Raw genomic sequence first — 13,768 nt, forward strand, 5'->3', positions numbered from 1 at the left:
CAGTGGGTTCCTAACCATTTTACTACCAGCTTGCTCACACGCGCTTGCACACATGTGCACACAAGCATCCGGGTAGGTGGGCGGAGCCTCCCGCCACTACCTGTTTGGCCGAACCGGGCTGAATTAGGAGCAACCCACCTCTGGGTTAATATGTATGCATGTATATATGTATGTGTGTGTGTGTGTGTATAAAATATATAATAATATAATATAATATAATATAATATAATATAATATAATATAATATAATATAATATAATATAATATAATATAATATAATATAATATAATATAATATAATATAATATAATATAATATAATATAATAATATAATATAATATAATATAATATAATATAATATAACATAATAGTATAGTATAGTATAGTATAGTATTGCATTATATTATATTATATTATATTACATTTATATATAATACATTACATTTATATATATTATAAGTGTGTGTGTGTGTGTGTTTGTGTATGTATGTGTGTATGTTCCAGCATAACTCTGGAGCGCCTCAAGCAATTTCAACCAAATTTGGTACACAGATAACTTACTCTCTGGAGACTAATACTGTGGGGGTAAGACACTCCTAACACCCCTCGGGGTGTGTGTTCTGTTAAAATGCAGCCTGTTGTGCCTTCAAATGGCTGTACTGCCGCAAAATGGCTTCTAATGTACAGTACAGTGGAGTTGCCATGGTAATAGTTTCACAGTACTCCACAAGGGGTCTCCCTCTGTTAAGGGGAAAAATCCAACATTAGACGTTACATTTGGTCCGGATACTTTCCCCCTATAAATAAATACCTGGGCAACGCCGGGTTATCGGCTAGTATAAATTTAAAAAGTTAGGATATGATAAAATAAATAAGTAAATAAGGGCAGTTTGTGAGGTGCAAAGGAATCATGAAATTGGTTGGTATTCTTACCAGAGTTGAGAGATGCTGTAAAACTTTCCCCAGCTAGGAAGAATCAATAAATCAGTTGGAGGAGAGAAAAAAGGGACTGGCGTCCTGACCCAGAAGAAGGGATTAAGCAACCAGATAAATTGCTGCCAGAGGCTTCTGCAGTGAACATTTTGCCAATGGCGGCAGGAAGAATTTGTTTAACTATGTATGTGCTTTTTATGTATACCACCCTTTTAAGGAAACAGTGGGGCTTGTGGAATATGAACTGCAAGCTTCCGCAAGCCTCTCCACAGGTTACACATGTTGTAAATTTATTATGGATGATTTGCAGTTTAATCTGCACCCAGCATGCTCCCGGTCAATCCTTATGTCCAGATCAGAGCAGGCACATATGCCACCTTATTCAGTAGTAAATCTCTCCCTCTCTCTCTCTCTCTCTCCCTCCCTCCCTCCCTCCCTCCCTCCCTCCCTCCCTCCCTCCCTCCCTCCCTCTCTCTCTCTCCCTCCCTCCCTCTCCCTCCATCCCTCCCTCCCTCCCTCCCTCCCATCTATCTATCTATCTATCTATCTATCTATCTATCTATCTATCTATCTATCTATCATCTATCTATCTATCTATCTATCTATCTATCATCTATCTATCTATCTATCTATCTATCTATCTTGCATTTGTGCTGATAAATAAATAAAGGGAGACTAGTAAAGATCTATTTCAAGCTATTTAGCTCTCATCAGCTAGCCATACCCTTACTGGGATTCGAACCTGGGCTGCATTACATATTAGGCAGCTGTATTAGCCACTAGGCCACAGGTTCTCCTCCTTTATCAGCTAAACCAGGGAAGAGAGAGAGAGAGGGAGGGAGAGAGAGAGAGAGAGAGGGAGAGAGATGGATAGAGAGAGAGAGATAAAGATATAGATAGATGAGAGATAGAGGTAGAGATAGATAGATAGATAGATAGATAGATAGATAGATAGATAGATAGATAGATAGATGATAGATAGATGATAGATAGATGATAGATAGATAGGTAGATAGATAGGTAGATATAGAGATAGATAGATAGATAGATAGATAGATAGATAGATAATGTGTGTCTATATATATGTGTGTGTGTGTGTGTGTGTGTGTGTGTGTGTGTGTGTGTGTGTGGAGAGGGAGAGAGAGAGAGAGAGAGAGAAAGAACTTGGTGGTTATTTATTAAACATCAGCACACATCAATAACACTTAACTAACAAACTGGGCAAAAGGCAAGCAAAAGCAGACAGAAAGACAGAAAGAAACATGAGCAACTGGTGATCCCCCAGGCACTAGAGGCCAGTTGAGATATCAATTTTGGTTGTTTTGATATGTTGCTGGTAGTCTAGGAGATGATAGAGGGTTGTTATTTTTTTTTATGCTGTATGCCGCCCAGAGTCATGCTGTTGAGCTGTGTAGCCTTATAAATCTTGCTATAAATAATAACCAAACAGTCAAGAGATAAAAGGGAAGAAGACTTAATAACAGCATCCCTTCCACCATCTGTGTATCTCTACAGCAAAAGGCATAGAATTTTTCGGAGCCCCTGGAAATAATAGTAATAATTAGTATGGAGAGTCCCAAAGGAAATTATGATTCCATCTTTAACCCTTATTTGTATGTAATGGTAGAAGAGAGATGGGTAATAGGATAAAATGAATCACCTTCTCTTCTGCACATGTGTGCAATTCGATGGATGGGGATGATGTAAAAGTAAAGGTTTTCTTGTACATATGTGCTAGTTGTTCCCCGACTCTAGGGGAGGGGGTGTTCATCTCTGTTTCAAAGCCAAAGAGCCAGCACTGTCCAAAGACATCTCTGTGGTCATGTGGTCGACATGACTAAACGCCGAAGGCGCACGGAACGCTGTTACCTTCCCACCAAAGGTGGTCCCTATTTTTTTACTTGCATTTTTATGTGCTTTTGATCTGCTAGATTGGCAGAAGCTGGGACAAGTAATGGGAGCTCACTCATCAGAGCTCGTTACGTGGCTCTATGGATTCGAAACACCGATCTTTCTGATCGACAAGCTCACTTCTCAGCTACTGAGCCACCATGTCCTTTTGGGCTCCGCTGGCGGGCCATAACAATACTTGGTGACTGTCTCATATTGATGATGGTTGCAGTGTCCTGTGGTCACGTGATCCCCTTTTGTGATCCTCTGACAAGCAAGGTCAATGGGGAACTGAGATTTATTTAACAACAGTGTCCCTAATTTAACAACTGCAGTGATTCACTTAACAAATGTGGCAAGAAAAGTCCTAAAACAGAGCAAAACTCACTTAACAAATTTCTTGCTCAGCAACACAAATTTTTGGCTCCATTGTGATTGTACGTCAAGGACAGTGGTGGGTTTCAATTTTTTTTAGAACCTCTTCTGTAGGTGTGGCTGCTTTGTGCTTACTGGCCATGTGATTGGGTGGGCATGGCCAACTTGTAAAATGTGGTGAAACTCACTTAACAACGCTCTTGCTTAGCAACCAAAATGTTGGCTCAGAAACTCTGGCATTTGAAGCAAGCAAGTCTTAAAGCTGTCAAGTTACAAGACCCTTGCACCCCTAACCCTTTAGAAAAAAAACCCAGGGGTGTTCAAACTTGACAGTTTTAAGACTTGTGGACTTCAACTCCCAGAATTCCTCCTCTTGCTCTTCATCTTGATGATGTGCGGATGGGCGGTGGGAGGGAGCTGGAACTGGTTCTAAACGGCACTGTAGATTTCTGGAACCTCTTCTATAGAAGAGGTTAGAACTGGCCGGAACCCACCCCTGGTCAAGGATTACCTGTATTTGGAAAGACTCTTAAGACTTGGCTTTTTCCTTCAGCACTGGACTCAACTGTTAATGAGTTTTATGAATAATTTATCCTGACATTACAAATTTTAACGTCTGGCTTTTTATGACTGATCTATTTTTTCCCCTTAATGTTTAAATTTGAGAACACATCCAAAATTGCTTGGCAAATGGGTGAACCACATACATACATAAATAAAATTTAATATTTAAACTGGAAAAAACTGGGTTTTTTTACATGTTTTTGAAGGAAAAAAAGGTTGCTTTTGTTTATCTTGTGAGACAGATTATCTTTCAGGAGGGAAAAAAATGCTATAGCTATGTGCCCCTATATTACATAGCCAGGAATTTGAAATAATTTGCATTGTCCCTTTAATTACTTGGAAAGGAAACAGAGTATAGAAGTTCTCCCACGTACTGTCAACCTTGAAGCGAACCTGACTAAAGCCATCTTTACAGTTTCAGGGTTGCCACGAGTCAGGGAGGGAGGAAATAGTTAGCTGGGGGTTTGTAATCAAAACAAAAAGTTTTCCTGTGGGAACCAAGGACATTTCAACAGGTGGCTGGGAGGAAGAAGAGTAGAGTAACAAGCAACAAGCTAGCACCTCTATTGGACAATGAGACTGATGACTTGGGAGAAAGGGGGATTTTCACTTTTTAGTTAGGTGAAAACCGTGGGAACTTTCAGAGTCGGTTTTCACCAGTTGTGCCAATATGATGTATCCAATAAATTGTTTTTGAGGAATCTACCTGCCTCCGAGTTCTGCCTTCAATGGTGCATTACTTGGAATGCTGACACATACATTGAAAATTGTGGGTAGACTCCAGGTGACGATATCTCTGGAAGATAAGCAGTGGCAATACTATCAAACTGATACCCGAAATCAGGGCTAGAATCTGAAGACTGCGGAGAGGACTTCTCATTAGAAATATATCTGATCTGCAGCCTTACCCTGTAGGATCAGCCAATCTATTAGATGTATATTTCTGTGGGTCTAAAAAAATGGTGGGGGAGACACAGAAACCAGTAACAGAAAGAATTAAGTTTCAGTAATATCCCACTCCCTTTTTAAATATAAAAATCAACCCAATTCCAGAAAAATCTGTCAGGTTGAATTCCTAGAAGGCCTCAAGAAACATCAGCCAAGCTCTAACTGAGTAAGGCTATATGAGGTTGAGTGAGGAGCATGGAGTATGTATTTTTAGAAATTTGGATTGACCACTTTCCAGAGTATAGACCAGTGGTAGTCAACCTGGTCCCTACCGCCCACTTGTGGGCATTCCAGCTTTCATGGTGGGCGGTAGGAGTCTTGTCCAATACTGAAGCACTTTCCTTTTTTTAATTTAATTGACTTCCCTACTTTATAAATCACCATTACTGTGGAACCGGTGGGCGGCTAGAAAATTTTACTCCTAACAGAGATACAAAAGTGGGCGGTAGGTATAAAAAGGTTGACTACCCCTGGTATAGACAGAGCTGATCACAATATAACAACAAACATAATTTAAGCTTTATATAATTTAATTGCTGCAATGTAATTGTTGTCTTGATGGCAGACATATTTAAGGATTATGTTGGAGGCCTCGAGTCCTTTCTACAGAGTTGCTCAATTGATTAATTTGGCAGTTGGAAATTTGAACATGCATGGCTTAAGTTCTTAACTTAATAACTAGCCTTGTATTAATTTTCCATCTGAAAGGGGACTTAAAATGCTTTCTAGAGAAAACTAAACCTTATTTTTGAATAGTTAGTTTCAAGAGCAGTAGTTGGTAATGCAACGTAAGTGTCTACAAAAGAAAAGAACAAAATAGGGTGATAGGCGAGATTTAGATGGTAGAGCTTAGCAACAATGACATAATAATAACAACAATATTAATGGCATTAATATGGAACAACAAGGAGGCCAGAATCAGTGTTCCTGATTTGCCTTATTTTGTTGGCTAGCTTTACCTTATTGCTCCGAGGGGCAAATTCACTGTTTTGATTTATTGGGCTTTTCACTTTCGGTTGTATCTTTCCACAGACCAAATAATGCCTTGGTTTAAAGCCTTAAACAGGATAGGGATTATGTACTTATATTATGGTGCAACTGTTGGTCCTCACTTAGTCCTTACATATTTTTATAACATCTTACTACAATTTGCTAAGAAATTAAAGTGAGCAGATTTTAAGATAGGTAAAGTGACGGGGGGGGGGCTCGGAGCACCTGAGCTGTAAAAAAAAAAAAGAGGGCTGTAAAACCATGAAGCGTTACCCCTGCTGCCACCGCCGCCTCCTCTGCTGTGCTTTTGAGGAGCTTCCGACGACTGAGCCTCCTCCTCGCCGTGCTGCCGCCGCGCAGGAGGGGAGGGAGCCTCGCCCCTCATCGGGCGCTGCGAGCAAGCCGAGCGGAGGGAGGGAAACCACTGCCCTCTAAAGACCACATCGGAAACAACACTTCAGAGAAATAAAAACTTTTTTTTAACAGCATCCTTTTTAAAATTGATGATTCAGTGTCTTTTCTTTCTTTTGGAAAATCGGGACTTTTTGAACACGCCGCGGGACACGGGACAAATTTTGAAAAATCGTGACTGTCCCGCCAAAAGCGGGACGTCTGGTCACTTTATAATAAATGTATTTACTATGAAACTACTACAACATAACAACCAACAGGTAAAAACTATAGCTAAAATATAATGAACTTGTCTAGTCTGATATAAAGTGGGAAAAACATAATAAATGTCCGTCTTTCATTTCTAAGACAGCAAAGATGCTAAGAAAATAGGCTAGAGAGAGAGTATTATAATGGAAATGACTACCACAAATTCCCCAATCTAATTACTTGCCTAAAGTCAGTTTATAAAAAGTTTTCAAATTTCTGAAGGAGCCTTTGGTCCTTTATAGATTGTCTGACGGTTTTCAATGATTCTATTTAATTTACTTCCTGTTTAGAAAATGATTTAGCAGAATCTCTAAAAGAAAATATAGGTAATCTTCCAATTACGACTATAATGGAGTCTGCCCACTATAGTCAGAAGTCATATGATTGCCTAACTTAACAGCCCCCATCTCTGCTCCCCCCATATAATTGTTAAGCAGTTTACTAAGTGGAGCATGGGGTCCCTCAGATGAAGGATGGTCTGGAAGTCCTAGTGCAGGTCCAGGCTACCTCAGGCCTCCCAGGGTGTCCCCCACTCCCTGAAGCACCCCATGCACCATTTCTTACATCTTGCAGTCCTAGCTGGATCTCCTGGATCACTGGAAGCTTGCAAGCTCCTGATGGCCTGATTTCCCCTAGGTTACTAGGTTAGAAGAAAGCTGTAACCTACAGCTGACTCATGTGTGATTTAGCCCTGAGTGGATGACTGGCTGCCAGGACCAGTGGGATGGGATGGGTAGATGGATGTCCTTGCAGCATCCCTACAGTTGGTCGTAAGGCTCAATGACTGCAAGGGTGCTATGGAGTCAGTAACTTTAAAACAGGGTTGTAGATAGCCTTTGTGAGTCTATTGTAACTTTGATCACTAAGCCCTGGTGGCCCAATGGTTAGAATGCAGTATTGCAGGCCAAACTCTGTGCACAACCTGGAGTTTGAACTTGATGGGTTCAACAGGTTGACTCAGCCTTCCATCCTTCCAAGGTTGGTAAAATGAGAACCCAGATTGTTGGGGACAATATGCTGACATTGTAAACCATCCAGAGAGTGCGGTAAAGCATTATGAAGTAGTATATAAGTTTAAGTGCTATTGCTATTACTAAGTATCATCATTAAGTCAAGGACTATAATTACTATGTAGAATTACTAATTACTATGTAGAAATCAAGTGGGATGAAACTACTCACATAATGACTGTTTCCTGATGATCAGTGTAATACCAACATAGGATGTAAAAATAGAGAAATTCCCACTGCCCCGAAAAGCATGACATAATGCTGCAAGACCCAATCTGGGTCAGTCACCAGAGTCTTCTGAACTTTTGGATTTGTGCTGGAGATTATCCTCAAGAAGCTTTTCTCTCACCAGAATGTGTAAGAGAACACACATTCAAATGGGCTGTGCTGGATGGGCTCCAACATGAGTCCTGGACTAGTCTGGAGTGCAGGGTGGGCTCCAGCATGAGTCTGAAAGCTTGGAAGACTAAACCTCTGGTCCCAGTGATGGACCCAGATTGGATCCTGTGGCATGTATATTTGCCTTCATGCCTCTCATAACGTACAATCTATATCTCTCTGGTATGAGAGCATAAGGAAAGGCTGACTATGTATCAGTGGTGGGTTCTGGATCCCGTTCCAACCAGTACGGTTGGAACAGGCCCGGCAGCATCCACATGGACAAGCGCAGTGCATGTGCATGCATCTTAGCACCTCCGCAAAGCTCCAGCTGCTCAGCGGAGCATTCCGCAGGCGCTGTATGCACCGTGCATGTGCGCGGAAGCCCCGAAGACTTAAAAGACTGATAAGGAGCTCGGGCGGGTGAGCGGGTACTCTGGAGCACCATACCGGAATGGTATCCAGTGCTCCAGACAGGCTCTGGTACGCCCATACCGGGTCGTACCGCCTGCAACCTGCCACTGCTATGTATACAATTGTTAGCAATACATAACCAAAATAACACTAAAACTAACTAAAATGATAACTGAAAGTGCTATATGAATTTGTATTATATACTTTATTGATTAAACATGAATCTCAGTCAATTGAACATTCAAAAATGCATCACAAATACCACTGACTGGTGCTAATGGTTGATACGGGTTGCTGCCAGCATCCTAGGTATTTTCTTAAAGTGCATGTTGTTCTGAGTAGCACAGTTTTTTGCAGTTCCGCTGGTGTTATTGAAGGAAGCTGCAATTTTGTGATGTATTTTGTAAAATTCTTGGACATGGTGCCAAGTGCCAAATGACAATGGGTATCACTTTAATATTATTATTGTTGTTATTGTTATAATTATTATATTTAAATCACAAATTCCATGGATCAAGCTTGGATAACCAAGATGGGAAAATCAGAAGACTGATTTTATAATCCTTGTATAAAAGTAACCAAAGTGCCATGTTTTATATATATAAACACCTTGTTTATTTAACAATGGACTGCTGAACATTTGACCCTATTATTTTATTAATATTGATGTTGGGCTTTAACTGGACTTTGAAATGTATGTTTCCCCAATTGTTGTCTTGGCTAATATACAAATCGTACATAACATACATAAATTACATACATAGGAATATGATTATTTTAGGGTATTTTAGAAAATAATCTAACCATTTTCAAAGGAATCATTTCTCATTAAAAATGTTCAACCTGAGCCGGATAAATTGTTTATGTAGTTAACCTAATAATAGTAATTCACTAGATATTTGCTCAAATTGAGACAATTCTAAGGGGGGATTTGATCACACATACTCCTTGTGAAACTTGTAAATGTTTAATCTTCAAAAGATATCTAAGACTTCCCCAGTTTCTTTTCTGGGATCCCTGAGGATACTAGCCAAAATAATTTTATTTCATTTTAAGAGCAGGGTGGCACAGCGGTTAGAATGCAGTACTGCTGGCTGCTTTGGCTGACTGCTAGTTGCAGTTTGGCCATTCAAATCTCACCTGCTCAAGGTTGACTTGGCCTTCCATTGTTCCAAGGTGGGTAAAATGAGGACCCAAATTGTTGGGGAGGTGGGGGGGGAATTTTCATTTCATTTCATTTTATTATATTTATATGCCGCCCTTTTCCCCCGAAGGGGACTCAGGGCGGCTAACAAATCAAATCAGGGAAGGGGGGGTACAGACAAAAAATAAATAAATAAATAAACGAAACATAACAATACGTAATTTAAAAACACACAACAGTCATACCATTCAAGACGGGGGCAACAGCTCTTTAGCCCCAGGCCTGTCGGAACAGCCAGGTTTTAACGGCTTTGCGGAAGGCCTGGAGGGTGGTGAGGGTTCGAATCTCCACGGGGAGTTCGTTCCAAAGGGTCGGAGCAACCACAGAGAAGGCTCTCCTTCGGGTAGTGCCAGTCGACACTGGCCGGCGGATGGAATTCGGAGGAGGCCTAATCTGTGGGATCTAATCAGTCTAGTGGAGGTGATTGGCAGCAGGCGGAAATGTTGACTCTGTAAACTGTTTAGAGAGGGCTGTAAAAGCACTACGAAGCAGTATATAAGTCTAAGTGCTACTGATATTTCTATTAATATCAGAACATAGTGCAAGGCAAACTCTAGTGACTTGAGTGCTACAAGGTCAGTTCCTTAAATATTTTTTTCAACTATTCCTCTATTGAGGCCTATGAAACTCAGAATTAACCTTCAAGCCAACCAATCTGATGGTGGCTTAGTGCTAAAATGTGAAGATCAGCAGACATAATTGATTGTTTTATCCAATCAATCTGTCTTAATTATCTTAGGGAAGCCAGAATGTTAAAAATAAATATCATGCTGAGTATAAATAAATGCAATTAACTCAGAATGCAACAAGTACGGTAACAGTAGAAAGCCAGGGTAGATAAACGAATCACACAATACTTTTGAGAACTTTTGAGTTCCTACACATCATGAAACATGGTGAATACGTTCGTGTTAATCAAAATAATTCAGTCTAGGATCTCTTAAAAGAAAATTTTGAGCCTAGTTGGGAAAGATGAATTGCTTAAAAAGTGAGGTTTTTTAAATTAAAAAAGGCAATCAAATAATATTTTAAAGATCTAGCTTTCATTCCTTCAGTAATTGAAAGGAGGATGTGAGCAAAACTGAACTGAGAAGAATTTTCAAGAACGAGAAGAAGGCTGTTAGAAATTTGTCAGAGAGAAGACCTCGTAAATTCTCATCTTACCTTCACATCTTTTACATTCATCCTTGTTCCTTCTTTTCCAACAAAGATGTCATCGATGTCAACAAGAATGTATCTGTCCAAGGATAATGTAAGCCTTTTTCCTGTCAAGAAGGAGATGGCATCTATAAAAATAAGTTTGTGCAGCCAAAAGTTCAAGTTGTTTCCAAAAAGGACTCGTTGAATTCCATCATGAAGTCCCAGGTCCTGTATCACTGTAGCATAAAGATTAAGCTTTGGAAGTGATGCTGGGAATGATTTGGAGGCTTGAAATTCCGTTAAAAGCACTGGTTGATAAGTTGAGTGGTTATATTGGAAAACTGTCCAGTCATCACCAGGTAATGGACCTTTTTTAACCCTTGGGGCTTTGGTTATATGCAATAGAGGGGACTGTGGGTTTACTAAGCAATCCTGCAGAGCTATATTGTTGTAAAGATGTAACGGGAATCCTTTGAGCTGAGTACTTGACAAGCTATTCTCATTGGCTTTATGAAAACCAATTATGCTAACACTGTATTCCACACAGTATTTTTCCAGGAGTTCTCTGTTCCATGAATCCATGGATGTGTATTTCAAAATATTTTCATATACTACAAGGATGTATTTCCCTTTGCCATTGTCAGCCAGGGGTGGGATATCCCCTTTCCCAGATGCAATCACCATATGATACTGAAACCGACTAGACTCCAGGATGGCAATGATGTCTTGGCCAAGTTGAGAGTACTGGCTTTCAACAAAAAGCAACACCGTAGCATCAGTCCTAGTGGGATCGATTGGCTTCACTGTTTTAAGTTCTAGTGTTCTGTAGGGCAAAAGTTTAAGATCTTCACACTCCATTTCTCCTGTGGTATCAGTGAGGGCAATTTCTTGCTTGTGACCGGTATACAAGTAATAAGCGGAAATGACTATGCTCACTAAGCAGAAGGTGGCTAAGAGAATGACGAGTGTTCGGAAACTCCTACGAAGTTTCATGATCAGATTCATCTTTGTTTTGTTGTGTTTTGTCGCAGGAGTGTATTTCTTCTGTTTCATCTCCCCAAACTCCCAACAATTGGCTTCTTCCTTTTAAAGTGCCATCATAAATAGACCACGAGATGGTATGAATACCACTCTCCAAATATTCATGTGACCATTGCAATTCATGTAGTGGGGAAAAGGTGAAGACTATGAAATTCCTGATACTGATAGTCCGAAGAGGTGGGAATTTATATTGAAAGCTGCGTCCTTTGACTGCACCAGTTGCCAATAATCAATGGAGGAGACGCTTAGCATTATCTGCAACAAAGTGGGAAATTAGAGTAGGTTAAGAAAATCCATACAGCAATTAAAATGTGTTAATTAAATAAGCTAGTAACTTCTATTAACAGAAAAATAAATCCCACCTATGAACATTTTTATTGATTCCAAGAGAAAAGATGACAAGGGGATGACTTCCTGGTAAAATTTATGTGTGAAGAACATGCTTATCATTTACAGTTGTTATCCGAAACACTCATTATTTACTCCAGGCCTATATTTATCATGATACATAAAAGCACAATTTGTGATAATTCTCATATTTTATAAGATTCAACAATAAGCACCATCAACTGAAATATATATATATAGCAACAGTAAAAATAATGGCTTTCTGTCGTAATGGTCTCTTGTGACGAGCCAATAGACAGAGAAAGGAAGAAGTAAGCTTCCTCCCATATTTGGGCATACCAGGGGTTGTGACACAATACATACCTATTTTCCTGGCCCAGCTGATAAAGGAAGAGAGCCTATGGCTTAGTGGCTAATATAACTGCCTGATATGTAACACAGCCCAGGTTCGATTCCCAGCAAGGGTATGGCTAGCTGATGAGAGCTAAATAGCTTGAAATAGATCTATACTAGTCTCCCTTTATTTATTTATCAGCACAAATTCAACATATATATATGTTGAATTATACATACATATATATATATACACATACACATACACACACATATATATATACACATACACACATATACATATATATACATATATATACATATATATATACACACACACACACATATATATATAGCAATATAGCAGTTAGACTTATATACCGCTTCATAGGGCTTTCAGCCCTCTCTAAGCGGTTTACAGAGTCAGCATATCGCCCCCACAGTCTGGGTCCTCATTTCACCCACCTTGGAAGGATGGAAGGCTGAGTTAACCTTGAGCCGGTGAGATTAGAACCGCTGGACTGCAGATAACAGTCAGCTGTAGTGGCCTTCAGTACTGCACCCTAACCACTGTGACACACACACACACACACACACACACACACACACACACACACACACACATATATATATCAGAAATGCATGTTATTGAGACTCCTTTCAGGACAGAGGGCTCTGCAACCTCCCATCCAACCACTTTATCCACTCCCTCAGACCTTCTGGGTAGATGGTTGAGTAAGGGAGTCTCCTTGGCACTAGAGGTCAAGCTCTCAGTTTCAATGGGGCTCCCACCCCTAGAAATGTCCTTTTTCCTAAGCTGACACCCTCACTGGCCAGTCAAAGGGAGTGTAGACTCATCCAAGGCATCCACCTGATTTTCACTCTGGATGGATCTGATCTGTTTCATGTTTCAAAATGTCAACTTTTAATAATTGCTTTTGTTGCCATGTTATGTCATGAGTTATAAAGGAGCTAGAAAACAAAATAACCATGAATTTTCGAGAGGGGCTGGGGTGCATTTTAAAAACAACCTAACTGATTAGATAAATACATCTGGCACTTTATAGAATTTATCTGGACACAAGACCATGTCAAGACCCTCAAGGCAGTTACGGGATCAATCCAATCCTGATTCGAGGCTCCCCCTCTAACCCATTTTTCCAGGCCCAGCATTTTCCAGATGAATGGAGCAAAAATTGTGTCGGTGTGCCTGCCAGTCTTCTTGGTAACGATAATTTCTATGTTTCAATTGTTCAACAGGCCAACGCTGATGCTAAAAGCACTTCAAAAACTAAACTACAAGAAGAATAAAAACTTACAAAAATTCTTCAGACGTCCCAAGGTTATGCTCAAGTACGTGTTATCCTCTTTTAAAAAAATAATAATATGTAAGCTAAGTGGATATGTAGTGACAAGAAGCCGTTCTCCCATGGTCATCTGTGCATCAACGATGCTTGTTCAGCTTATAAAAAGAATTTCCGGAACTCCTCTTTTTATGCACAGCTGAACAGTGCTTAAATCAAGGTGAGGCTAAGTACATG

At 40.0% G+C, this 13,768-nt stretch overlaps 1 protein-coding gene across 1 annotated transcript in view; it reads right to left on the reverse strand.

Moving 5' to 3' along the window:
* Window positions 1–11,510, reverse strand: part of LOC116513416 (bifunctional heparan sulfate N-deacetylase/N-sulfotransferase 4) — a 135,875-nt gene extending 124,365 nt beyond the window's left edge. The window contains exon 1 of the mRNA XM_032224484.1: window positions 10,530–11,510. Coding sequence (XP_032080375.1) covers window positions 10,530–11,510 — 981 coding nt within the window. The remainder of the gene's footprint in view (window positions 1–10,529) is intronic.
* Window positions 11,511–13,768: the final 2,258 nt, after the last annotated feature.

This window comes from Thamnophis elegans, chromosome 9 (genome assembly GCF_009769535.1).
Source record: "Thamnophis elegans isolate rThaEle1 chromosome 9, rThaEle1.pri, whole genome shotgun sequence".
Classification (NCBI taxonomy): domain Eukaryota; kingdom Metazoa; phylum Chordata; class Lepidosauria; order Squamata; family Colubridae; genus Thamnophis; species Thamnophis elegans.